At 38.9% G+C, this 27,350-nt stretch overlaps 4 protein-coding genes across 5 annotated transcripts in view; 3 read left to right on the top strand and 1 right to left on the bottom strand.

The window, feature by feature from the left end:
• The window catches only part of steep1 (STING1 ER exit protein 1), a 189,763-nt gene extending 180,491 nt beyond the window's left edge, over window positions 1-9,272 (top strand). The window contains exon 2 of the mRNA XM_072434763.1: window positions 8,396-9,272. Within this exon, the coding sequence (XP_072290864.1) occupies window positions 8,418-9,095 (678 nt within the window). The 5' untranslated portion in view covers window positions 8,396-8,417 and the 3' untranslated portion in view covers window positions 9,096-9,272. The remainder of the gene's footprint in view (window positions 1-8,395) is intronic.
• Window positions 1,607-2,316, top strand: anapc13 (anaphase promoting complex subunit 13). Its single transcript, XM_072434765.1, has 2 exons — window positions 1,607-1,842; window positions 2,017-2,316. The coding sequence occupies exons 1-2, from the start codon at window positions 1,744-1,746 to the stop codon at window positions 2,140-2,142; spliced, it is 225 nt and encodes a 74-aa protein (XP_072290866.1). The 5' UTR covers window positions 1,607-1,743; the 3' UTR covers window positions 2,143-2,316.
• LOC140348706 (lathosterol oxidase-like) lies at window positions 2,254-4,198 on the bottom strand. The gene is made up of 6 exons (XM_072434759.1): window positions 4,126-4,198; window positions 3,657-3,874; window positions 3,098-3,230; window positions 2,881-2,981; window positions 2,640-2,768; window positions 2,254-2,574 (listed from the first exon to the last, which is right to left on the bottom strand). The coding sequence occupies exons 2-6, from the start codon at window positions 3,864-3,866 to the stop codon at window positions 2,338-2,340; spliced, it is 810 nt and encodes a 269-aa protein (XP_072290860.1). The 5' UTR covers window positions 3,867-3,874; window positions 4,126-4,198; the 3' UTR covers window positions 2,254-2,337.
• A 2,873-nt stretch (window positions 9,273-12,145) lies between the features above and the next one.
• Window positions 12,146-26,851, top strand: nup93 (nucleoporin 93). 2 transcript variants are annotated; one of them, XM_072434883.1, is made up of 22 exons: window positions 12,146-12,349; window positions 13,143-13,323; window positions 14,190-14,307; window positions 18,748-18,810; window positions 19,870-19,998; window positions 20,666-20,740; window positions 21,869-21,961; window positions 22,068-22,207; window positions 22,294-22,426; window positions 22,497-22,654; window positions 22,860-23,025; window positions 23,167-23,260; window positions 24,692-24,883; window positions 24,980-25,106; window positions 25,190-25,262; window positions 25,387-25,431; window positions 25,614-25,730; window positions 25,816-25,934; window positions 26,009-26,126; window positions 26,210-26,293; window positions 26,375-26,503; window positions 26,588-26,851. In XM_072434883.1, the coding sequence occupies exons 2-22, from the start codon at window positions 13,145-13,147 to the stop codon at window positions 26,696-26,698; spliced, it is 2,463 nt and encodes an 820-aa protein (XP_072290984.1). In that variant the 5' UTR covers window positions 12,146-12,349; window positions 13,143-13,144; the 3' UTR covers window positions 26,699-26,851. The 2 variants fall into 2 exon arrangements, with proteins under 2 accessions (XP_072290984.1, XP_072290985.1); XM_072434884.1 differs by lacking the exons at window positions 12,146-12,349; window positions 13,143-13,323; window positions 14,190-14,307 and adding an exon at window positions 16,512-16,744.
• Window positions 26,852-27,350: the final 499 nt, after the last annotated feature.

Here is a 27,350-nt window from a genome sequence, read left to right as displayed (position 1 = left end):
TGCTGTGGAATTTCAGGCAGAACAGGATTTCTTCCATCGGTCCTGACCAGGGTTTGGAGCTTCTCAGAGTTGGACATCCTCCAATATCTGCAGATAATAACAACAGAACACTTATTTTGAAGGGGGAAAAAAATACGTTAGTTACTGAAAGATTGGTGGTTTACACCATATGGTTGCCATGAGTGTAATAATACTTGTTTTTTGCGAAATGTACATAAAATTATTATTATTTATATAGTTATTAAAATCATAATCACTCACCCAATGGTAAAACAGATCTTTGACTGTTTAACTTTTAAAAGCAAGCTTTGGTTGGTTGGTTGGTTGGTTGGTTGTTTGGAGCCTGAGTTGAACGAAGCCTGTTCCCATGGCAACGTCAAACAAACTCAAGCGTTTCCTTTTTATATAGGGTCTGCAATGCCTATACAACTTTTATGGTCTGTAATAGTAAATCATAACTAGATATTAATCGCAAGCCACGTCTACATATTTAAATATTTTACTGAAACTAAAGATGTACACATGGCTGTATTAAAATATCAGATGTAGCTACTAAAAAAATCTTGAACAGGGTACAATTATTTTAAATTAGGGGCTACTTAAAGAAAAAAGGAAGGGAATAAGAGAAAGGGGGGAGGGGTGATGCCAGAGAGTACAGAGTATGGTTACACTGTTTTATACAGACCAGGTTCTTTGGTTTTGTATGGCTTTCGGGTGAGAGAAGATTTGAATGGTTAGTATAAACATTTGATTTCTTTATGATTTTTTCCCCGTTCATATTTTAATTAATCATTTGGATTTATGGGTATGTATTTTTGCCTGAATTATCAGTAGGTTTATAATGTAATGTTTGTTAAGATTGTTGTAAAAACCAAAGAGCATGTCTTTGGGGGTAACAAATGTATGCCAATTTACACCTACTTTTCAGCATTAACATTGACATTAACTAAACTTTTCTTTTGAAATACGGGTATAAATTGCCTTTGTGTGTGTGTGTGTTTTAAATACAAGCATTGGTTTATTTATTTTTTATTTTTTTACGATAACTGTAATGTAATTCAAACATCTATATAATTGGTATGTAAGATTTCATTATGAATCAATATGATGTGAGTTTTAATAGCACAAGCCAGATGCGAAAGGATTGATTCCTTTCTCTCGTCTGGCTGCTACTGAAGGATAATGTTATGCATTTGGCTCGGCCGTTGGAAGGTAAAGAGAGAAAACTTTCTCCCACAAAATGTGCATATTCTCTGGTTTTCACGCGTTAATCGCCCATGGATCTATTACATTTTTGTTTTAACCGGGGTAACGCCATGGATCTGGGTTACGCTCACTGTTGCGCGCACTCACGAGCATGTTCTGTGCTTATACTAATGGTCTACGTTAGGAAACGAAATAAAACTATTGTTGTCAATGAGGTCAGAGTACTCTAGCAGATCATGAACCAGGCGCCGATATTAAAATAGATCCATGCCAGGCGCACACGATATTATAATAGATCCACGAGCGCACATTATTATGTATACATCGGAAGTAGCCACATCATCATCAGGAGGCGCCGTGTGACGTCAGACGAAGGCGACAGCCGCCATAGCAAGGTTTGTAAACAAATTGAACATCGTAGCATGCGAGCATGTCGAACTAAATGTGACTAATTGTTATTGTTTTTTCATTTTACGATATCATAAGAAAGATAAACAGTCGAGTCAAACGAACCCAAATTCTACCAAGGAATTTAAAATGGACAGCGCCATTCAAAGAGATGGGAGACTCCTGGATCTGACTGACGATGCCTGGAGGGAAGACAGGCTTCCATATGAAGATGTCACAATCCCTCTGGTAAAAAAAAATACACTAGTCCAATGTGCCCTACATTCTTCACATATTTTATTTGCAATATTAGCCCATTTTTAATATTAAAACGCGTTTGCTTTAAGTATTTGATAACACTCTCTTCCTTACGTTCTACTAAATTTAAAGTTTCTGTTTTTCTTTTCTCACTTTCTCTGTCAGAGTGAACTTCCTGAAGCTGAGCAGGATAACGGCGGATCCACAGAGTCAGTGAAGGAACAAGAGATGAAGTGGACTGACCTGGCCTTGCAAAGTCTTCATGAAAATACACCATGCACCGGGAGCTGAGAGACACTGAAACCACTTCCAATACATTGACGAGTCTTTGCAAAATACATTTAAATTTTAATATGAATTATATGAATTCTGGGGCAGTTATATTTGGTCTTAATAAAATGCACTTAAACAAATGCCTCTTACCACCATTACATCCCCCAATTATGTGCCATACATTTTAACACTTTCCAAAAATACGTTTTAACATCACTCAGGTTTTTGGTCATCCTTTCCCAGCAGGACTGAAGGGAAACGGTAGGAGCCTCCTAAACGGTCCCACAGTGTGAAGTATTGTCCGTAGTTATAGTTGAAAGACAAATGGTGGTCAGTATGATGAGCTGCTCCATTGATAAGGTGGATTAGTTGTCCAGTAATGCGGTAGTTCCCATCGTGTATAGAAATTGTCCAGATGTTGACGAAGACAAAGAGTGACAGATAGACCACCTGAAAAGATGTCATGGAAATTGTGGCTTTGTATTTTCCCTTGGTCATCCAAAATAATTTCTCACCTTGTGGAGTGGAAAGATGAATGGATAAAGATGGTAGGGCAAACTCTGTAGGAAGCCGTCCAGTGGGTGGAAAGCATGGCTGGCAAAAGGTGTAGGAACCTTAAATATATGGTGCTGTTTATGTAAATGCTGAAACAGATGAACATAAGTTATCTTATCTGTGGTGTTTTAGTTTAGTTTGAGGCAACTGTTATATAGTGACCTCAACTAATACATATATAGTTATATATAGTAGTTTCACCTTGTAAATATTCTTGTGATGCATAGAACGATGGATCCAATAAATGCACATATCGGTAAAGAACAAAAACCCAGCTATGCCCAGCAACACACCTGAGAGGCCTTGAAATACAAGTTATAAACATTACTCAAGCCTCAATTTATAAAATACACCTTGGAATTATGCTACTGACTGAAAAAATAAACTGGTTGACATGAATTTGAAAAAAAGATCCTACCTTGAGAGTTTTCATATATGTTGTCATAAAGTTTACTGTGTCCTTTGATCTCCCAGTAGAAGAAAGCCACAGTAGGAAAACTCATCCAGAATATGGACACAGATCCAAGATGAATCTCTTGTTTTACCTGGTTCTGTCATTTTGAACGGAGGAAACAATATATGTAGCAATATATGTCAAAGTACCTCACGATATGATGCACATGCACCCCCAAAATTTAAGTTTACAATTTTTTTTTGTTTTTATGCATACAGAATAACAAAAGAGTTAGGGTTATATCAGAACACTATTCACTTATGAATGACAGTAAGCTTTAGCAATACTGTAGTCAGCAGGGAGTTGTGTTAAACTCTGCATTCTATACTGAATTTACATTGTTCAAATGTATCTCAATATGGAATCTTGTGTTAATATGTGTATTGCAAGATACTACTACTACTACTACTACTACTACTAATACTAATGATAATAATAATAATGATAATGATAATATTTTTAAATAATATTTTAAACTATTAAGTATCAACTTAAAAAAACTCAGAATAAATACACACTATACCTTAATAAACAGTTGATGTTTCATGAGTTCATGGTCAAACACACAGTAGAAATTAAGAGCACCAAATCCCAGGTAAATTAGTTCTGCTCCAAGAATTGTAATAATCCATAGGCTGAGAATTTGCCGCACAGAATCACTTTCTGGCCATGACACCGGGTACACCAATGGAGTAAAGATGTAATAATCCATAATAGTCAATACATGATCCATGCCTGAAGCTGTCAATAGGGAAAAGAATACTTTGTCATTCTTTCTTTTTTGTTCTTTTTGATGTCTTGAAACTTTGTTTGTAAAGTGATTCAATCATACATTATTTTAGTTGTAAAAATAGCTCACTGATGTATTACCTCCACAACTGAAGATTTTAAGTGTATATCCACATGCAAACATAAACAATCTCTAACATTTTACTAATTTAATCCAATGCACCTAATTTCTGTCTCATTGAAGTGTTTAATGTCAAACTGACCTGAGGCTCAGACTTGTTGCAGGGGTGCTGGTGTTCGTTTCAGCTCTGGTGGAACAAGATCCTTGCATGTGCTGCAAATAACGTGGCTCAGTGACCACATGCGCACATGTCCAGGTTGTGTGAACTTATTATTTATTGCAGACAACTTGATAAGATAAGATAATATATTCCTTTATTGTCCACACATGGGGAAGTTTCATTGTTGCAACGCAAGTAGATACAGAGGAAAAGGACAGATAACATATAGAGGAAAAGGACAGATAACATACATATGTCCTTTATAAATATAGGGGGCTAGATATTTATATTTATATTATGTATTATTATTACAATTTATTATTATTTATCTTATTTATTTACCTTATTATTGCTATCATTGGTCTTTTTTGAAATTGTTACCTTTTTGTATGCCTATTAAAATAATGGGCTGTAGAAGGTTGAATAATTAACTTCTTTGGCTCTTTATAGATACTAAATTACTACTACTAAATAACTACTTTCATTCTGCTATTTATTTACTGCAACTTAATTATATTATAAATTATCAGTTAGATTATCATTTAGGGATACTGTGGCATAAATTAGGCAACTTTCAATATCATTGTCTCTAAAACATATATAGCACATAAAAATGTGTTATTGTGATAGACCCAACAACACTGATTTTTATCCATATGTCATTCTATGACATCTGAAGGACAAGTTAGGTCAGTATATTAATGGGTGTCTGGATTTTCAGTATTCAGTATTGAAAATCATATATTAAGTCGTAATTTAAATTTGATCGCAAAATACTAAAGATCTGAAATGAAAATACCAGACACATTTTGTTTTAATATTCAAGTAATTATTATAATTATTTAAAAAATAAGCAGACACACAAAGCTAGAGACAAAAAAAGACCTGTTATTTGATTTTTTGCTGAAATCTGTTTTGGTGAAAGGGAAGAAAAGTGTCCTCTGTAGCAAAAATATGATAATTATTAACTATAGACTTTATTGGAATGGGGCATTGTGTCTATACTTCTGAACACCACTATAATAACCCTGTGCCAGGCCCAAGGACAGACTTTTCTACCCTGCAGTACCTCTGTAAGAGGTAGTAGTAGCAAGAATATTCGTTGAAGGAATAATAATTGTGGGAGAAGTAGTAGAATGAGGGGATTTTTTTCTAAAAGTAGTAAGAAGAGTAGTGAGTGTGTGGAGCTACTGTGTACAGGAGTCACAGCTTGAGCAAGAATGGCTCACTCGGCACAAGATGGTGATGCTGTAAACGTCCACATGCATTTCAGGGACAAAGAGAGAGATTCCTGGGTCTGGTGCATCAGTCTAAGTAATATCCATGCTTTTGAGGTGGTTTGTCATATTATCAATAACAGCTTTTTATTTTTTCTGTTTGACTCCAATAAAGTCTAAAAGTTGTCATTACAACTTCCTTTTATCACGTGTGGAAACAGAGTTTCTTACCTTCTTTCCCTTGACATTCAGAAAACTCCAAAAATGAATAAGAACCCCTTCTTCGTTATTTTGTCTGTGTTTTTGCTTATTCTATATAGGTAAAAAGTAAATAACTTTTTTCTTTTTTTTTTAAATTATATTAAATTAAACATGGATTTACTTGAACACTAATGCAAAAATGATTTGTTTTTCACTTATGTTTCTGTATTTTGCAACTAATATCAAATAATATCGTTACGGTTTTTTAATACTGAATTCTGAAAAGAAAAAACAAATACTCATAAGTTATATACAGTATAACATTATAGGTCTAGCCAATCTAATCTAGTCTTAATTGTGAAGGAAAACGCCAGACTAATCTATCACAGAAAAATATTCAGTTGTAGTCATCTGAACATTGTTTTGTGGGGGAATAAAGACGTTTCGAGGGATTACACCGACAAGTCTAATCTATCCTAATGTTGCGCGAGTGCAAATGTCCCACTTCACCAGGGAACATGAAAGCAGCACGTCATAGGCGTGTGCTTTGCTCACGAGCGCATCTTCTGGCCGAGTGCAGCAGCGCGTGGACAGCGGTGTGTCATTGTACCGTGTGCAAAGCAAATAATGGGACATTATGCCAACAACAAATCAACAGAGATTTTTCCCCTCTAGATAACCACTTTTTTAAACGATAGACTTAATTTAAAGTCTCCATTACTCTATATTTTCGTGTGTTTCAGCTTTCAGTTAAATGCAACATTTTGGGTACTTTCTTAGAATCTTAATAGAATTTTAAACCGTCCTAATTTCTTATCATTCTGAAACCCATGGATAGACGATTACAAAAGCTTTACCACATGTGTTACAAATAAACCTGTGTGTTTACCTTGCGGTTTAGGTGATATTATATAACCTTGTTTTTCTCTAGCCTAATTAATTATTCCAGGGCCGTGGGTTTATGTAAAAAGGAGATGTTCTGTGTTCTGGTCTTATGTAATGACGTGATCAGCACCCCTGTCTCCGCGTCGTGGGTCGTGTGCTTGAGTGGACCACATCGTGTGCACAAGCCCTTTGTATTTACGTGCCGCGTGAGCGTGACTCGTTTGTTTGGTGTTTGCACCCGGTCCTGATACATCCCAGGCCCTATAAAAGCAGCAGGACGGACTGTTGTCATATCAAACTGACTTCACACCGAAAGAAGACACCCAGACTTCAGCTTATCAAGCACTCAACGCCATCGATTTGACACAATGGACCCTTGTGAGTGCGCAAAGAGTAAGTTGTTTTCGGTATTTTTCTCCGTTCACATTAAAACTATTCCTCTTAAAAAGAAAAGAAAATGAATGTACCCTAATTTTGACATTTGTGCTCTCTTAGCTGGAAACTGCAACTGCGGAGGATCATGCACTTGCAAGAACTGCTCCTGTACTAGCTGCAAAAAGAGTAAGTAGCTTTTAATTAAGTCAGCCATAATTGTTTGAGTAAATTGAGGACCCGCGACACAAGTGCGTCATGTGGTTCTAAACGTGAGCCCATAACCACTGAGCTTGATCAGTGCATATAAGCATCGATGCAGTACGATTATTCCTTCAGTATCTGGGGAAAATGTCACGCATGTCTCTAATATGACGTTGCTCTGATCTGCAGGTTGCTGTTCTTGCTGTCCAGCCGGGTGCAGCAAGTGCGCCTCTGGCTGCGTGTGCAAAGGGAAGACTTGTGACAAGAGCTGCTGTCAGTGAAGCCCTGCCAAACATGACGTCCTCTGGATTTAATCTTTATGAAATCGTAACCCTAATGTCCTCTGACGTGTGGTAAAGATGTAACCCACGTCGTAAAGATGTTTTTGTACCATTTAATAAATGTTGTTTAACTCACATTTGACCTAAATGTCTTAATTGTAAACACCTGGCATGGGATGATTGCTTTCAATGGGTGCGTTGATCCACTGGCGCTTTTCCAGTCCCTCAAGGTTCAGATTTTAAATTGCACAATGATTTCCAGAAATTGTGAAATAAAAATTGAGCGCAAGTTTCCTGTTATCTGGTACTATTTTCATTAAGTAAAGTCAATTTCAAATTCTTGCACGTGCTAAATTGTCATACCAAAGAATTGCGCGAAGCAATCTGTTTTGCAAGGACTAATTAACTTCACTATGGAACTTACATTAAATCGGAAAAGTTGTCAAGTCGGGTATCCTTTGTAATGAAATGGGTTTGCAAAAGCGATTCTCTAGACGTTTAAAGATTTATTTGGGGAAACTTGAGCGCATCAGCCTTAAACTTTTGTAGATAAACTGTGGCAAAATTGGCTAAGAAACCAAGAGGGAGGAAATTGTGTCAGTGTCACCAAATAAGATATACCTTTATTGTCCACATGGGGAAATTTCATTGTTGTACTGCAGGTAGATTCAGAGGAAAAGGACATAACTTAAAAGGAAGTTTAAAAATATAAAATTAAAATGGCAGACTTGTCATCTAACATAATTAACATAGTGGAGAAAGACTGTTTAAAGAACTGATCTGGGGCTTATTGTTTTTTCACTTAAAACCATTGTTTCATGATTAATTGACAAAGCATTTCCTCATCCACCAACCTCAGCGATAGAATATTAAAGAGATAATGTAGATCTATGGAGATAATATAATCAGAGGGGGCAGCATTGCGCTACACCAGTGTACAGCCTGCTGGAATATATCCGAAGAAGAAGACTGTTGTCTCGTCGGATTGTTTTGAGTGACGCACACAGGAAGTTCGTCCTTACACTTCCATGTTTGTCGACGCTAGCGCGTTTTGTTTTTTCTCTGCGGGTTAACTCGGCTATTGTCGGTTACTGAAGCGCTTTTTTTCAAAATCATGCCGAAAGTCGTGTCCAGGAGTGTCGTGTGCTCCGATACCAGGGACCGCGAGGAATATGACGACGGGGAGAAGCCATTGCACGTTTACTACTGCCTCTGCGGACAGATGGTGCTGGTGTTGGACTGCCAAATCGAGAAATTACCTATGAGGCCCAAGGATAAAGCCCGAGTCATAGACGCGGGCAAACACGCGCACAAGTTCTGCAACGTGGAGCAGGACGAGACGACTTTCCTCAAACGAGACGCGGGGATAGAGCGACAGTTCAGGAAGAAGTGTGGCAAGTGCGGTCTCCTGCTCTTCTACCAGCATCAAGATAAAAACACCACCGCTACGTTCATCGTGGACGGCGCCGTGGTGAAGTTCGGCCAGGGCTTCGGGAACACCAGCGTCTACAGCCAGAAGCAACCCGAGGCCCCCAAGAAGGTGCGAGTGATGATGACCAAGAGGACCAAAGACATGGGCAAGTTCAGCTCTGTCACGGTCTCCACCATCGACGAGGAGGAGGAGGAGATCGAGGCCAGAGAAGTGGCGGATTCTTACGCTCAAAACGCCAAAGTCATTGAGAAACAGCTGGAGAGGAAGGGCATGAGTAAAAGAAGGCTTCAGGAACTGGCTGAGCTGGAGGCCAAGAAGGCGAAGATGAAGGGAACACTTATTGATAACCAGTTTAAGTGAGAAGGAGGGACGTGAAGGACTTGTATGGACATTTGAAACGTTACCCTGGCCCTATAACGTGTGGACACTGATGGATACTGTTAATACATGTCACATTGGAACATCTTTTAAGGTTTTTACGCCATAGATGTTCATGGACTTTTTTTTCCAATTTGTTAAAAAGAGATTGGGCAAAATGGGGTTTTCCATGACCAATGCGGATACTGATATATTAGAAAGACTACCGATATTTTTGGACTGATGTGCATCGTCAATTAGTATAATTTTCCCCAAAAATGTATAATTTGAAATGACTTGGTTGTTAGTTGTTTCACTGTTCTGCATAATAAAAGTTTAATATCGGAAAAAACGTATAGAAATTATTTTTAAACGTTCTCAACCATGTTTTAGCAACAACTTCTAAGGGAGCAGGGCATTTTGTGCTGTCATTGTCGCATTTAAGCGTTAAAGCTTTCTGTCCTTCATTGAGCATTTTGTCAGCTCCAAAAAATAGGTCTATGCTGCAGGTTCAAAGAGCACTATCTACTGTTAAGAAAGGAACTCAAACTTACATGCTGTGTATTCTGTAATGAATTAAAAAAAAGGCTCTATACAATTTACTCGGCTTGTCCAGATTAGTGTGAACACCGCTTGTGTGTTTAGAGATTTCTGTGAATGCGAACTAGCCTAGAAACGCAGGTCAGAAGAAACCCATTTGATTGTAACTTGTCTTTTATTTGTAGTTATGTAGCCTATACATCTCATGTAAGCTATATAAAGTTAACTGTGGTGAATACCTGTCCTGTTACACAGTCTGTCTGTTTGCTCTGAATGCAAACACAAGGACAATTGTAAATTTACAACCTTGTATGTTTTGAATACCATATAATATTTTACAAAAAAGACTACATTGTATTTTTTTTTCCCAAAGTAACTTTAGAAAAATGTAACCAAGCAAATCGGTCTAATTTTAAATGTATACACAGAACCTACATTTACTTGTCCTATAAAAAAAATAAGTTATCACAGTGGATTTACAGACACCCTTCCTTTATACCAATATTGCATATTGCAGTTATAGGTTTAACTAAAGTAGCTTGGATAGCTTGTAAATTTACAGTACAGTGCAATTTTCCAAGTTTTCCCACTTAGAAATGGTCGGAAATTTTCATATGTGCATTTCCACTGTGAGAGACAGAATGAACTGATGCGCTCAAACAGGTGCTACTAATTTAGATCAATAAGTGGAGTAGATATGGACTTTTTAAAGGAAGACTAACAGGTCTTCAGAATTCTTGTTGATTGGCAGGTGGTCAAATACTTATTTTCAAGATACAAATCAATTATTTAAAAATCATACATGTGATTCACACATTTTTTAGATTCTGTCTCTCACAGTGGAAATGCACTTATGATGAACATTTTACACCCTTAGATAATTTCTAAGTGGGAGAACTTGCGAAATTGCAGGGTGTTCATATAGGTATTTAGTGTTTGAGGACTGTTGCTCAAAAACTCAGTTATGTACTTGAGCACAGTGTGTCAACCATTACCCGATCTTTCTTTAAAGATTGAATCTATACTCATATTAAAAGGTGCAAGTATGTGTAATCAAAAAAGAGTCCAACAATTTAAGTAGTAGTACACACTGTATATAGCAGTCTATGGTCTATTTTGAAGAATTTTCTTGAAACCAACTCAAACTCATTGAGTGTTTCTCTAAGTCCTAAAGCTCTCCTGGAAAGTGAGGACTCAGGTTCTGCTGGACCCCATTCATCTGTCCCAGCAGATTAAACTCTTACAGGTATTTTGGTCAAGGGAACATAAGGACCAATCTTCAGGCTCTAGCATCTGACAATGAAACTGATAATAAGATAAGATATCCTTTATTTGTCCCACAATGGGGAATTTCCAGCGTTTATCCAGTCCTGTGTGATTAGGCACAAAAACAGACAACTTAGAAAAAAAGTCTTCATAATAATGATAATAACAACTCTTATTTACAGCTGTTATATGGACAGAAAATATTGCACCAGGGATGCTTGACATAATGTCACAGTATTGTACATGAGTATAACCATATTGCACATGATTATTTCAATATTGCACATGATTATGAAAACTGAATGACACATGTTCAGGGCTAACAGTGTTTGTCAGGAAGGAAAGACCTGCAAAACCTCTCTTTCACACAGCGCGGATGGATCACTTAGATCAGAAAATGATTAAAGTAATTGATTTTAAAAGAATACACAAAGCTTTTTAACTATAATGTGTTGTTTTGTACTTTTGTGCTTATTTATGATAAGGCAAAACTCATCTCGTGACAGGCATTTTCTTCCTCGACAAGGTCATGTGCTGATTCTGATTCAAGGACCAGATACCTTTGTGAACATAAAACTGGGCTTTGTTAGGCACCAGGAGGAAAACCAGCCAGCCTTCACGCCATAAGATAAGATAAGATATTCCTTTATTGTCCACACATGGGGAAATTTCATTGTTGCAACGCAGGTAGATACAGAGGAAAAGGACAGATGACTTAGGAAGAACTCTTATAAACAAAACTCTTATAAAAACACTCTTAATAGAAAATAAAACACCAAAGAAGAAGAAGAAGCACACTAGCCGCCTAATAGCCGAAAACTATTTTACAGAAATATAAAGCTGGACTTAGGGATCATCTCAAAATGGGTTGAAGCTGAAAATACTTAATATTTTTCGAATAACATGCGCGACAGGTGACATTATTTGGAGAATTCATAACTTCTACTGATAAACTTACCAAAGGATGTTCAGGGATGTTCACTAGAGGTGAGCAGGATATATCAAGCTACTATCGTTTTATCAACGCGTTAACATTTTATGTGAAGCCAGTCTTTCGTCTTTTGAGGGGGGGACGAAAGAGAGAGACGAAAATGTCTTTTCAGCTTCAACCCATTTTGAGATGATCCCTTAGTGTCACCCTAATTGTTTAAATAGTTCCAATTTTATACATTCTCTTCCCCTCCACACGATGGCACTGCACTGTTTTAGCACATGACGTTGTCGAGGAAGAAAATACCTGTCACGTGGTGAGTTTTGTCCAATCATAAAAAGGCACAAAAGTACCGGGGCAAACAACACTTTGTAGTTAAACATGCTTCGTGTACTCTTTTAAAAATCAATTAATTGAATGATTGCCACTTCTCAGAATAATACAGGATACTATTTGCATCTGGCTTGTAGCAAATCTGTCCTTTTATTCTGATTTCACCGATTTGAAAGACGATTGAGCGGTAAGCATGAGACCTTAGCCTGCTAGCATGTGCGTGCTTGTGATTGTGTGTGTAAAGTAAAGTAACAGCACTAAACTGGATTAAAAGATGAAACGGTTTATACAAATCATACATGCATGTTATTAAATGCGAGTCATGTATGTCTTTCGAACGGTGAGCTAATGTGATGGACGATAGTACGCGCAGTAAAGCTGTCATAAATCAAACCTGTGGTCAATAGTTAAGTTTATAACAACTTTCATCGTCTTAATAAGTGGATAATAAGGTTCCCGATGATGTCATGGGTTGTGGTTGTAAGCTGTACATTTATTTTATTTACCAGACAATTTAGCTAATCATGTATTTGTAAAAATGTTACCCATGTTGGATGTAAAATGCTCCTGAATGGAGGCAACTTGAAGTAAACCATAACAAATATTTTGAATGATTTCTGACCAGATCTGACGTTAAATACTAATAGAACTCTCCAACACAAGCAGGACACTTGAATTTACAGGGTAGGAATGTAATTGTGTTACATTTTCTATTATATCTGAGCTTCACTAAAAGGTTATTATGTGGTTTGAATGTTGTATATCTAATAGATGAAATTAAAAACTATTGTGGGACATTATTTCTGTAAATATTCTGTTTTTTGTGTGTGTGATATTCTGTGGCTAATCCCAGTTTCTCCATTGAAATCACCCATCATATTTTTTCCCTCTATTCTAGAATTTAGAATGTATTTGCCATCTTTTAAAGTGTCTGTGCTGTATCTTTGAACTGTGCCTTAAATATACTTGTACATTCAAAGGAATGGACGCTGAGGGCTTTGGAGAGCTGTTGCAGCAGGCAGAGCAGCTTGCTGCAGAGACTGAAGCTGTGTCGGAGCTGCCTCATGTTGAGAGAAACCTGCAGGAGATTCAGCAGGCTGGAGAGAGACTTCGCTCACGCACACTGACACGCACGTCTCAGGATGCTGCTGATGTCAAAGCGTAAGAATACACCAATGTTTGTTCATTACAATAAATGGAGCGGACGTTAGTTTTAACATGCCCTCTTAACAAGGGGAAACAAATCTGATAGCAATATACATTTAAACATAGTTGTCATCTAGACATTTTTAATCTCATCCAAGAGTGTTCTCAGTCTGTGGATCAAGTCTGAGAACCTCCTGATCAAAGCCTGTTTTTGTTTACACTGTGACAGGACAGGCTTTTATCAGGAGCTTCCGCCCGGTATCAGACTATATTTTAATCAGCAATGTGCCAAGTTGTGCCTGTAAAATTCTTGGTTGAGGTTCAAGTAAAGCACACAAGGTGAATGAACCATAAACTTAACTACAAATTGGCAGAAATATCACTTCACACCCATTTTTTGGGAGATTACTCGTTTGTCTCTTTTTCTAGGACATGGTTAACAGTTTTTTTTATCGACAATAGGTTGATATTCTAATCTCTTATTTCCCACCTCTACTACCATTAAAAAGTAAATGTACAAAATGCAGATTTTTTCTTATTGCTTAGTTTGGGCCAACCATCGGACTAAAGAAAATGCATTACAGATGTATTTGCTGTGATTCGAGGCACTGCACTAATTATCACTACACTTATTCTTTCTTTATTCTTCTCTTATTGGTTTTTAGACACTGATGATCCTGTTTTTCCACAAAAGTCTGTCATGTGATACGCAGTGCACCGTATAGACGAGTTTGTTATAATTTCATTAGAGGAAAATTGGCCTCAAAGCTTTTTGGCTCTAGGATGCTCCAGATTTCAACACATTTTCTTGACTTTATTGCCCTCTAGTGGATTAAAAGCAAAATATAGTTGTATTCTATTGTTTCTTTTTTGGATTTCAGATCAATTCTCCTGGGTTCCAGAGGGTTGGATATATTTCACATTTCACAAAGGCTTGAAACCCTGAGTGCTGCCACAACCTTTGAACCTCTGGAACCAGTAAAAGACACTGACATTCAGGTATGAGAAAAGTATTCTTCTGATGAACGATTGACAAATGGTAAAATTGTCATGTGACTAGAATGGAATACATTTTTGTGTGAAAGTATTTAATGTCCTGCTCGACTAACGGGTAGGAAAAGGAAGCACCCAATAACATGAAGATTGGTGGCTCAATCCCTTCTCCAACCTGTGCTCGTCTGTCTTGGTGTTTATGGACAAGCCCATATTTCCATGGACAAGAGACTGGATGGCAAACCCTGCTGGGTGAATGCTTCAAAGGGTTTGTACCTGGTCTTGGTTGATGAAACACAATTTTATTTTGGGAAAATGTAATTTCCTATTTTAAGATATAACATTTTAACATATTTTGTAGAAGAATTTGACTAAATATTTATACTAATTATTCTAATTGTAAATGTAGGGAAGAACTAAACAGTTTCACTGAAATGTCGTGCCTAAAATCACAACAGCAGTTGCCTCGATGGGCCGTCAAGAATTGTCGATTTAACAAAGTCAGAGCACAAACAAGTCTAATTAAACAGTTATTAGCACATTAACAAAGTTCACAGGAATTAAACAAATGGATAACTGTCCCACAGATCCGCTTTCCTTGACAAGGGAAAACTATAAAAGCCTAGTGGGAAAGGGTACAAACCGCAGTGAATAAGAGATCATACTCCCACAGACAGACAGGCTGCAGATGGTCCAGGACTGACACACTTCCATTTGCAGATGGAGACAGTGGAGTGAGAAACACTCAGGAGTTAAGTTAAAGTGCACTTTATTGTCCACGTAGGGAAAAGAGTGATAGAGGGTGGCTCATCTATCACAGGGAGAGTTCATCCAGGCAGAAGAGCATCGTCTGAGGAGGGTCATGCGATGGAGTGAGGCATCAGCAGCAGACAAAGATGTCCAGATAAAGAACCCATAAAACGCTAGAAGGGCTTGTCATTTACGTAAATATACAGTGAAATGTTAAAATCATCTTTGGTCATGATCAGACTGTCAAATTTGTTGTCTCTCTGATATTTTGTCATTTCAATGCTTTGTTTATGTCTGTGGTTGAGCTATAGGGAGATTGTGGTATTTGTGTGTTTTACTAATTTCCAATAACCAAAATAAGGCTGTGTTGTATTAGAACGTACCCTGCACATAACAAAATTTACCATGCTTAGCAAAACGACAACGAGGGTAGGCAGAGATCGCATGACAATACGGTTGTGCGAAAAACGAATGCAGAGCTGGCAAAAAAATGGCGACTGGCTTTAGTTTGATCCGACTGTCTCACTCTTCACTCTCCCATCTGACTCGTCTTGCGATTGAGCTGTTCGTTTTGTGCGAACTCACTGTCGTACGCATTCTGTTTATATTCTCCAACTGTGTATTTATCCTTCAGTGTTGATGGCATGCATTCTGCAGATGCAATAGGTTAAGCCCAGAGCATCTGCTTAGACAAACACCGCTTTTGTGGGGACGGTGAACATATTACCCTGACCATGTCTACAATATGCAAGTGTAACGGTTACTGACAGTTTTTTTCCTCCCATGTTCTTTCTCATGAATGACTGTGTAGCGTAGAGCTGTCTGCACGTGGCTTGCTCGTCCATGCGTGTCTGCTGATGGATTACACGCTGTAGTAGCTGCACACTTGCAGTCTATATATTATATGGCACTTTATGAATGGGTGCATGCTGCGTGTATTCAAATATAGCCTATTTAATGGCATGTATATGAGCCCATCTTAGAGTGTGGCAGGGAGTGAGCATAATATGCCCTATAGGATGGCCCTCCCTTATGTGCCGCTAAAACCCCTCATTAACTAAACATGACCCTTAAGAGCATGATTAGCCTCATTTCAAGACAGGATGTCGGAAGCCATCAACTGAGGGTTGAAAAATCCATTACTATAATTGCATTGAGCTGAGGGAGGGAGGAGAGAAAAGGATGCACGGATGGATAAAAAGGTAGGAAAGTGAGTGGGAGGGAGGGAGGAGGCAGTGGGCTGTCAGAGATGCTGCGATTAAGTGAAGGAGGGAGAGGTGCAGCATGAAGTCTGGGGGAGAGGGGTATCACCTGATTGTAGGAACGGATCATCTATATGAATCATGGTTCTTTCTCACGGATTCCCCCCTGTGTCTGGCTGCTCAGTTGGTATAATCCTTCGACAATAAAACCACCTCCGGAGACTCTTGATGTGGCACTTTTACTCAGTTCTCCGGCTTGTGAACAAGAGTCACACGTGCACTTTTGAGTAGGGAAATGCTGAAAGTGGATTAGGATGCCTCTTCCACCGAACATGAGAGCTCCATCGCTGCACGCAGAGCGGTGGAAAGGCACCAGGGTCTTTCATGTTTTCTAAATGCTTCAGTGTAGACTATAAAATGAAAAACTGCAATTTTGTTTCATATCACATCCTGACTTTTTGTCTTCCGGCCTGGAGGCTGGCCACTCCAATGTGAGTATTATTTGCTTCCTCATGCACACGTCCCATTGGACATGTGTTTCTATATTTTCACGATGACAGTTTTTTTTTGTCTGCTTTTTGATGAATGGCATTTTATGGACTGAATAAAAAAAAGTAAAGAAGAATGATTTATTTGAAATAAAGGGGTTAATCATGTGTGACGGAGCTTACATTATATTTTGTGTACAGTTGGTGACGTTGTAAAGGGTGGGGTTGCCGTCCTCTTGCGCGCACACACACACACACTCAGTTCATTGTGTCAAGGCAAATAAGGACATAATTCCTCCTTCGTTCTTTGAAGCGAAGCCGCTGTCAGTAACCCATTTTTCTTTTCAAATATTGCAGTCAGTTTGTTTTTGTTCTTGTTTTTGGTCATTTTGCTGTTCATTGTTCATATTTGGTCTAATAATGATGCTCGTATGTGATTATTGTTTCACACTTATCTGAGCACGACTGGTGGAAAGAGGCGAACTGCAGCAAGAATTAGTTGTATGAGCATTTTATCATGCGTCCTTCTTTCTCTGTGTATTTTGTTTTCAGCCTTTGTCGTTGGCTCAAATGACCTTTTTTATCGTCAAAAAAAGTACTAAAGGCAGATGGTTTTTCCAGATTTTGTTTCTGTATGATGTACTGTATTTATGAATGTGGGTTTGTAAAGCATTTTATGTATTTAAAATTATGATTGCAGTCAAATCTATCACAAGATACTAGCTTGTAGGGCAGCAGCGTTTATTTGTAACTACTATTATCTAGACTATACAAACTCTAAAACACGTGTCAAAATCCAAGAATCAATTTCTGAATATCATCAATGATAATAATAAAATAAAAATAATAATTATTAATAATAATTATAGTGTATTCGTAATCATTCTCTTTCTAGAACTCTTCTGTCAGCGTTTTTCAACCTAGAAAATCGAAATGTTCAATAGAAAAATATTTGCTGAATAATTCTGACTACTCGACTATTAAAATATTCGTTAGTTGCAGCCCCTCCAGCAAGCTACTGTATTTGATACTCAAATGCATAAACGTGGTTCCAAACTCTTTTTATGGAGCGAGACGAGAAAAAATGTCTGGCACTTGGTGGGTTCAGAGAATAAGATCATTTGATATCAATAAATATGTTGATGGTATATTACCTTTTTTAATAAAAGCTAATTATTAAATGCATTATTAACTATGAATAATAATCCAATCTTTAGCTGTCGTATGTCTAAACTAAAAGATTTTTCTCCATTGGGACGAAGTCTTTTGATCGTGTAAGGTCTTTTTGTACAAGATCTTGCCCCACTCCATTTCTAAACATTTACATATATTCAGTTCTCTCTCAGGTGAGCTCCCCTGTTTAGAGTGGTACAGCTATTAATGAAGGTTGGATGTAAACTGAGAATTAGAGTATTACTACATTTGTAGTGGGCATTTTGTGTAGGAACTTTAATTTTGAATACTTGTCCAAGTCACACATAAAAAAACATGAAAAAGGATCCGCGTATGTTGCAAAAGGGTGTTCTAACGGCTATGGGCCCTTTTTCCTCCATGTTTGCTCAGTTTTTGGCCCATGCAAGTTTTTGTCTTTTTCAACTGTGACAGGGGATTCCAAAATCTTCCGTCCAGGACCCCAAAAATGCAACCAACTCAAGACCCCTACAGTAAAATGAAATTGTTAATTATTTCAAGTTATATAAATATTTTAAAATTGGGTTTGTTTGTATTTTAGTTGTTTATTATGTTATCTGACTAAATTTGCTGAAAACAATTTTCAATTTAAAAAATAGATGTAATACAGTGTCCCAAACCCCACTTTGGGAACCACTGAGCTAATTTTGAAAATACAGATTGAAGTCTATGACTGTGGTCGTACAATTGTATTTCAGTAGCTCATGTAGAGTATGACTTTGCTGATATTTATTCTGTGTTGCCTTTTGAGCTGCATCATCTCTTTTTCAACAGATATTACATAAGATTGTTTTACGTTTGATTTTTCTTTACAGGGCTTCTTGAAGAATGAAAGGGACAATGCTCTCCTGTCGGCCATCGAGGAGTCCCGCCGCAGGGTCTGTATTAGCCTTGGCTTATGGCTTATAATGCAGTATTTTGTTGTGAATGTGATTTATAAAATGTATTGAAACATTTCTCTTTGCAATAGTGGAAAACAATTATTTGTTGAAACAGGAAGGAATCTCTAAAACTCAAGTTCTAGCAAATGGCTCTTTAGGGAATGCTTTTAAAATGGCTTCCCTAATGCGCTGATCTAATAGGACTCGAGGTTAATTAGCTGCTGTTCCCCGAGGAAGAAGGAACCTCCCCTGATCGTGGCATTAGATTGTATATATTTTATATATTGGGTACAATTGTTTTATTATGTACTTGTTTAATTATTTGTTGCTAATTAAATGTGTGTTTGCCTTTGCATTACATAGACATAGATAGATATGTCCATTGCTCATTTCAAGAGTAGGATAACATACGTTTATCATTATCTATGCACAGTGAAGGTGCAGAGACGTGTGTGACAAAATTAACCCAGTAAAAGTACTTTCAATCTAGATATGAACTCCCTGAGCTGGGTGTTAATTATCTCATGATCCCATTATCTTATTTTCCAGTCTCTGTGGAGGGTTGAATTAGACTCGGGTGCCCTTGTGAATTTGTAGAAATGTGTTAAAATTAACCGTTCTATGCCTAAGTTATAGCCTGCCTAAGACTACCGGCACACACATTTTACAAAGACTAATAATCAGGGAATGGGTCATTTTTGGTCAAAACATCTACAGACACCACAATAAACACAGAGGTTGGAGTGAGAATTGATATAAAGAGGAAATGTCGTCTGTATGAATGCACTGACGGTAAATGACTTGAGATTTGTTTGTGTCGTTCAGGTCGTTCAGCCATCGTAAGAGAAAATGGAATTCTGTCAACTGGACAGAAGTTTGACGTTTTCACTCTTAAAACATTTGTCCAGTTGACAGAATAAAATGGATTAAGATGGATGGATTTAAGATTATTTGCTGCTTATTTGCTCCCTGCTTTCACACACAAAGTAGAAGCTCGTCAGGCTGTCGCCGTGTAAAGCGTAAATGGGAACCTTTTGTGACCTCTATGGATTGCAGACATTTCTGTTGGCGGAGGAGTACCACCGGGAGTCCATGCTTGTGCAATGGGAGCAGGTGAAGCAGAGAGTGCTACATACTCTCCTTGGGGAAGGGGAAGATGCTCTGGACTTCACTCAAGATGTGGAGGTACGCGCAACATCTCATACCTGTCATTGTCTGTCCGGCTATGTTTTCTGTTCAAAAACAAAAGATAAAATGTATAAATTTGGTGCGTTATAGCCTCTGCGTTGTGGGTTCGCCTCCCGGCCAGGAGTTTTCAAATGCCGAATGTCTCTACCCTCTTTGAGACTGCAGTTGTCCAGTAAATGTAAAGCCTCTGGCCAGAAAATCTTAGAAATAAAAAATAAAGTAGACGACGCTTGTGTTATATTTTTCCAATAGACTGAACAGTGTCCATTGTTCGTTAGTGTACGTCATAGAAACCTACACATGGGCTCAGAAAGTGGCCCTACATGTCATGATTTAAATAAATTAACAATATTACCTGTACATTATATTGTAGTAGTACATTATTTTATGGTTTTGCAATGTCTGTCAAAGCTGTCCCATTTAGAAAGCTATTAGCTATTGTTGATTTTAATAGCTTACGTGTGAGATAATTTAGTCTTCTCTGAATGTTTAATCTTGTACATGGCAAGGTTATCTTTGAATCCTCTCTAAATCTTAATTGTCTTCAGTGGTGCCAGGATTGAGATTGTCCCAGAAATCGCATGTGAAAAGGCTTCATTCACCATGTTCGTCTCGGCTAAGCAGATAATTGATGTTGTCTTCATTGTTTTACCATCTCTGACAGCCCAGCTTTGTGAGTGAAGTATCCGCCCCTGGAAGAAGCGCCTTGGACAGTACAGAAGTGGCTTATGGACGACAGGTAACATCATTATAAATTGACATCTATTATTAAGTTGAATTTGAATTTAGTTGTAGTTGTGTTTGTGCTTCTCATCGTTTCTGTTCCCATTATGGAGCTTTAATGGGGTCACACAGTGAAGCGGGACGTGACAAATCAAAAAATATTGATTGGTCTGAACAAACAGGGGCACGTGGGGTATTTTCTCTCTATGTAGCTTTGTCGCCATCCTGTCTGACCTTTTTGTTTGTTTCTGAACTGCTCGTGAGGCAAAGCTTCTGACCATGTGCCGCCACATCGCTTGTGGTGTCATTTGTTTAGTTTTTGTCATTTTCTTTGATGATCTTTGGAACGTTTTTATACTTTTTATGATATTTTTGGTTGTGAACCATTTCACTCGATGGGCATAGATGTATATCGTGATGATGAGGTTTGGATAGTGCATTATGCTTTTATTAGTTCTTTGCACTCTTCTCTTTTATGTTTTAAACTGTTTTGTGATTTGTGATTTCTGTCATGTCTTTGTGATTTTACTTAAACTATTTGACGGATAGCCAGGAATTAGAACCTTTTTAAATTTCTAAAAATGAAAAGGTCTTTATGGAAATTCTTTACAATTCTAAAACTACTACCGGTATTTAGTCACATTTACAATTGAACATGTAAATAATTGTGCCAGTGTCCAAGTGCAGCCGCAGAGCAGGAGCACGGGGAGAGGGTTAGAACACATGCTTGTGTCAGTCGGCACTAAAGCCACTGCAAAGACCAGGAAGAGCCTCGCCACTGATCAATAATTTTAACACTAAAAGCTTTGGTCAGGTTTTGTCTGAGACAATTAGTTTAGCTAAAGCTAAATCTAGGGAGGGGCAGACGAGACCGGGGCCGTCGTTAAAGATACAAAAGCTCCACACATCAGGTGGAGGCGTCGATGCGAGAGTCGCCGTAAAAGATACAGATGTGTGCAGAAACAGATAGCGCGTTGATGTCTAGGGACGGTCAAACAAGGGTGATGGTTTTCCATCTGGCGGATCACACTAAGCACGGCAAAAATATATGATTCATGTCAGCAAATATTTACATTGAATTAATAGAAATTTGTACGAATTGTGCTCTACAAACACACTTGCCTTGCCTATTACCCTTTTACAGATCTACATTTTCAATGAAGAAATAGTGAATGGCCACATACAGCCAAATCTGGGTGACCTGTGTGCTGCAGTCGCAGAAAGTCTTGACGACAAGGTAAACCTTGTGTTTGTGCTTTAGACACATTGTATCTACATACAATGTAATAATACATGACTACATCCATATTAAGATAATATATTAATTCATTTGTTTTTGTCAGAACGTGTCAGACCTCTGGTCCATGGTGAAGCAGATGACTGATGTGTTGCTTGTTCCTGCCAAAGATACTCTTAAAAGCCGTACTTCAGTGGAAATGCAGTCTGCTTTTGTCAGAAAGGCCCTCAGTTTTTTAGAAAATAGGTAGTTATTTGTATTGTCATTTACCAGGAGCATTAAATGTTGTCTGTACTTGTGTTATGTGTGAATGTTGTCCTTTTTATTTGTAGCTACAAAAACTACACAATGGTGACTGTGTATGGAAACCTTCATCAAGCCCAACTGGGAGGAGTGCCAGGAACATACCAGCTTGTCCGCAGTTTTCTCAACATCAAACTACCGGGACCACTGCCCGGGATGCAGGTAAACACAAAAGGACTGGTTTATGTGGCAAAAAAAAAAAAAAAAAGATTAACCATACTACACTTTACAGGACGGTGAGATTGAGGGCCATCCCGTGTGGGCCGTCATATACTACTGTTTACGCTGTGGAGACTTGAACGCGGCCCTGCAGGTGGTGAACAGAGTGCAGCATCAGCTCGGAGATTTCAAGACCTGGTTTCAGGAGTACGCGCACAGCACTGAAAAGCGGTATGAGGGTCTACTTTTTCTTCCTTGTCAAATCTAAATACTACATAAGCAAACTATAACTCATCAGATTCAAGAAACATTTCAACGTTAACTTGCCTTATCAGTGTATCAGTATTTCCCTCAACTTGATTGTTGGTGTCCGTTTTGTGTGCGTTAAATGTCTCTTTAATGCCTTTTAATTGTTTCCTACATGTACTTGTCTTAGGCTTTCGCCAACATCAGAAAACAAACTTCGCCTTCACTACCGCAGAGTGCTGAGGAACTGTGCTGATCCATACAAGAGAGCTGTTTACTGCCTGATTGGTAAATGTGATATCAGTGACAATCATGGGGAGGTGGCAGACAAGACCGAAGACTATCTCTGGCTTAAGGTGCGCCTCAAATTATCACCGTTTAAAAATAAACCTGCGGATTTATAGCTGTATTTTTTATTATGTTCAGCGAGTTGTTTTAATTTTCGAAAGAGCGTAGATTTGAGTCTTGGTTTACGTAAATGCTCTTCTCCCCAACAGTTGAACCAAGTGTGTTTTGAAGACAACAACAGCAGCGCTTCACAGGACCGACTCACTCTCCCACAGTTGCAAAAACAGCTTCTTGAAGACTACGGTAACACATTTTTATTTTTTCTGTAATTAAATGTGTGTTTTTTTGCTCCTCTCCATGGAGATTTTATTGCTTTGCTTGCAATGTTCCACAGCATGGCGTTAAACGGCATCTGTGTGCCATCTATCTTGCATTTAACTAAATTACACCTGTTTTAATTGGAAAAAAAGAAATGACATCGTGCACCTGTCATTATTTTGGTAGAGGTAAATGCTCACGTTTTTATAGATATTAAAAACTGAAGGCTAAACATTTCGCACGACCTTGGCTTGTGAAAACGGGGAGCGCGTGGGCCTTGTGTAGCACAGATTTAGACCGCACTGCTCTTTCCCCTGGGCGTTGCCTGCTCTATTGGCCCGTTCCTGCTCTGTCCAGATAAGGCCGCACTCTTGTGTGCTCGTGTTCGTCCGTTCCGCCTCTCACTCTGCTCTGTTTGATGCACAGCCGGCAGCAGCGGCGTGCTCCGACTCTCGGCCGCCCCGCTCCCTCTCTGCTCCTTGCTGTCCTCCATCTTGCCTCACAGCAGGACACAAAGCCCGGAGCCTCTCTTCAGTTCTCTCGCATACTGTCAGTCAGTCTTTGCCAACTGGTTTAGTCCCCTTGTGCTTGTCACTGGTACATCTCTGTTCCTCTTTTCTCCTTTGTACCTGATCTTTTGAATTCCTCCTTCCTCCTCCCCACCCTGTTTTTCCAACATGCTGTTCAGTAGATTTGTCCTTCCTGATTTCTTGTTTGCACACTGCTGCAGCCTGCATACTCCCACACTCTTATCTCTCCTCCTCCATCCTTTCTCCTCATCACTCTCTCCCTCTCTTTTCCCGTACGCTCCCGCTTTTTGAACTAAAGGGCTGTGAGTTTGAGATAAGCCTCTAAAATGGCTGACATGGTCCACCCTGCTCTATTCCTCACACTTTTTAGCAAGCAAGAGGATTAAGAATTATAATTAAAAAAGTAAAGTTGATGACTAAGTACCTGCACTATTCTTTTCCTTTTTACACACTAGTGGTTGCTATAGAAACGAAAGTTTTTACTGCTGTTAAGGTTTCAATGTTACTAATGAACAAACAAATGTTATATTTCTTGATTGATTGCATTAAAGATGAACTATGTAACCTTTCTGCCGTGGCGTTAAATGTTACACATTGTTATGTGTATACGCTGTATTAAACGTATCATGCATTTATTCAGTACAGTTTATTTTGCTAAAAAATACATGCTTGCAGTACTTAACAGTAAACAAGGTCGCCTCTCCACAGATCTGACCTGTAACATGACCGGCTGGCGTTAACTGCTTGTCTCCGTTTGTAGATTTGTTTAATGCCGCACTGTGGGACATTTCCGGCAAAAGCGGACCCTCCACATGAAAAGTGCAGCTTTGAATGATCTCTTTTTATTGTTGTGCTCTTCACATTTCTGTCTTGTTTGTCTCCACAGGAGAGTCTCACTTCTCGGCGAGCCAGCAGCCCTTCCTGTATTTCCAGGTGTTGTTCCTGACAGCTCAGTTTGAAGCAGCTGTGGTGTTCTTGTTTCGCGTCGAGAGGCTTCGCAGCCACGCCGTCCATGTAGCTCTGGTTCTTTATGAGCTACGTCTGCTGTTAAAGGCATCTGGCCAAAGTGCCCAGCTCCGTAAGTGCACAATCCTCATTCACAGTTGCACGTAAGACTTGTATTTAACATTAAACGATTAAAAACATACTTAAAAATGTCCGTCCTCGCCCACAGTAAGCCAGGAACCCGGAGATCCCCCCATGGTCCGCCGACTCAACTTTATCCGCCTGCTCATGCTTTACACTCGCAAGTTTGAGTCCACTGACCCACGGGAAGCCCTCCAGTACTTTTATTTCTTGCGGTAAGATGATGACGCTCTTTCGTGTGACTGTAAAGAAAATGCCTGTCCGCTCTTACGTCTTTTATATTTTTGCGTTTGACCAGCAACGAGAAGGACAGCCAAGGAGAAAACATGTTTATGCGTTGTGTAAGCGAACTTGTTATTGAGAGCCGTGAGGTGAGTGATGCTATTATACAAGGGCAACTGATAAAACTTTAGTCATTACAGTTTGATTTATCACAATTCGGTTTTATATTTGCATTTCAAACGGTATTGCATGCTGTGACTTTGTCTGTTCCAGTTTGACATGCTGCTGGGGAGGTTAGCGAAGGATGGCAGCAGGAAGGTAGGTTGCTCTCTCGCGCTTGTAAAACACCTTTCAGCTGTTATGCGTCTTTGTTATAAACCATTTTAAGCTCTACTTTGTTCGTTCGTTTATTCCTTGCCTCATTGTGCACTGTGAAATGTTTTGGTTAAATACCTTGTGCTACTGAAACTCGAGCGATTTCTCGCATCTTCCTTTCCCAGCCCGGAGTCATCGATAAGTTTGCCGGGGATACAAAAGCCATCGTCTGTAAAGTGGCCCTTGAGGCGGAGAACAAGGGCTTGTTTGAGGAGGCGGTCAAACTCTACGAGCTGGCCAGCGTAAGTCCTATTGTGATGAATTAGTGCTTTTTTGTGGGGTTTTGATATTGTAGATTGCACACTGACTGTCCCGTTGTCTGTGTAGAATGCGGATAAGGTGCTGGAGCTCATGAACAGGCTGTTGAGTCCGGTGATTGCCCAGGTCAGCGCTCCCCAGTCCAACAAGGAGAGGCTCCAGAACACGGCTCTGGCCATTGCTGAGAGGTTACAAAACGACAAGTGTTAAAAGCAGTCGAAGTGCTCTGAAGAGGTTTATAATGCGGTCTCTCTTCTTTCAGGTTTCGTTCTCAGAGTGTGTCGGGGGAGAAGTCTGTGAACAGCACTTTCTATCTGCTGCTGGACTTGATGACATTTTTCGACGAGTATCATTCGGGACATGTCGACCGAGCCTACGATGTATGTTTGCCATGTTTGTCAGTACGTTATGAATTAGCACGAAGATAAATGTAAAAACTAATGGTGAAATCTGTTATTTTTAGGTGATGGAGCGTTTAAAGCTTCTCCCTCTCAGTCAGGACAGTGTGGAGGAGAGGGTGGCGGCCTTCAGAAACTTCAGCGACGAGGTAACGCAACATCATCGTAACGTTTTTGACATTCAAACGCTGAGGGAATCGCATTCACTTTTTACCGTTTTTTTTTGTCAGGTGCGCTACAACTTGTCCGAGGTGCTGCTGGCCACTATGAACATTTTGTTTACCCAATACAAGCGGCTGAAGGGTGCGCCAGCGGGGACGCCGGGACGATCGCAGAGGACCGTAGACGATAAAGATGCGGTAAAAGATGTTGTCACTGTGTAAATGTTTAAGAATATGACGGTAACGCTTGCATGTACTTAGTAGACTTGACTTCTTTAACAGCAACTACGGAACCAGGCCAGGGCGTTGATCACCTTTGCTGGGATGATTCCTTACAACATGGCGGGGGACACAAATGCAAGGCTGGTGCAGATGGAATTACTCATGAACTGAGACAAAACACGAATCATTCATGTGTTTTTAAAACAAAAAAAACATAGCATTTTATAGCTGTTTTGAATTAACTCATGTTCACGTCATCCTTTCTTATTGTTCAATTCAGTTTGCATAATTTGGAATAAAAGAAAATTCTGTTTCTGTTGTCAATTTTCATGTTTTGTTTTTATTATTTGTTTATTTATGTCACTAAAACATGGTACGTCCATATTTATGTGCCATTTATGGTGTGCTGTATTAACTTGATCTTATTATAGACAAGATATGCTATTCATATATTTTAATGGATGACTTACACAGGTGCTTTGCAGAAAATATGGGTCATCACAATCCTATTATTAGATCGTATCATTCCAAATAAAGAATACTGAATAGTTACAATATTTTTACCAAACAGTCTTCTTTGAGGAATAGGCCTGGGAAGTATTGACTTCTGACTAAAACATTTAAAGTAAGATATCTAGTTTCTATTAGTTTAGTTTTTTGGCTCAGATCATAGTTTGTATTTGGTTTTATATTTCAAATTGTGATGATCATTTGAAGAAAGCCTTTAAGGTACATGCCCACGCCCAACCAGCCTTTCTTGTAGTTTGTAGTCCACTGTTGGTCATTGAGCCTGGCCTGAAGGAGACAGATGGAGGCTCATTCT

Source organism: Eucyclogobius newberryi, unplaced genomic scaffold (genome assembly GCF_026437365.1).
Source record: "Eucyclogobius newberryi isolate DKJ021-1_F unplaced genomic scaffold, fEucNew1.0.hap1 SCAF_7, whole genome shotgun sequence".
In the NCBI taxonomy this organism is placed as follows: Eukaryota; Metazoa; Chordata; class Actinopteri; order Gobiiformes; family Gobiidae; genus Eucyclogobius; species Eucyclogobius newberryi.
This window is presented reverse-complemented; position numbering and strand designations above follow the sequence as displayed.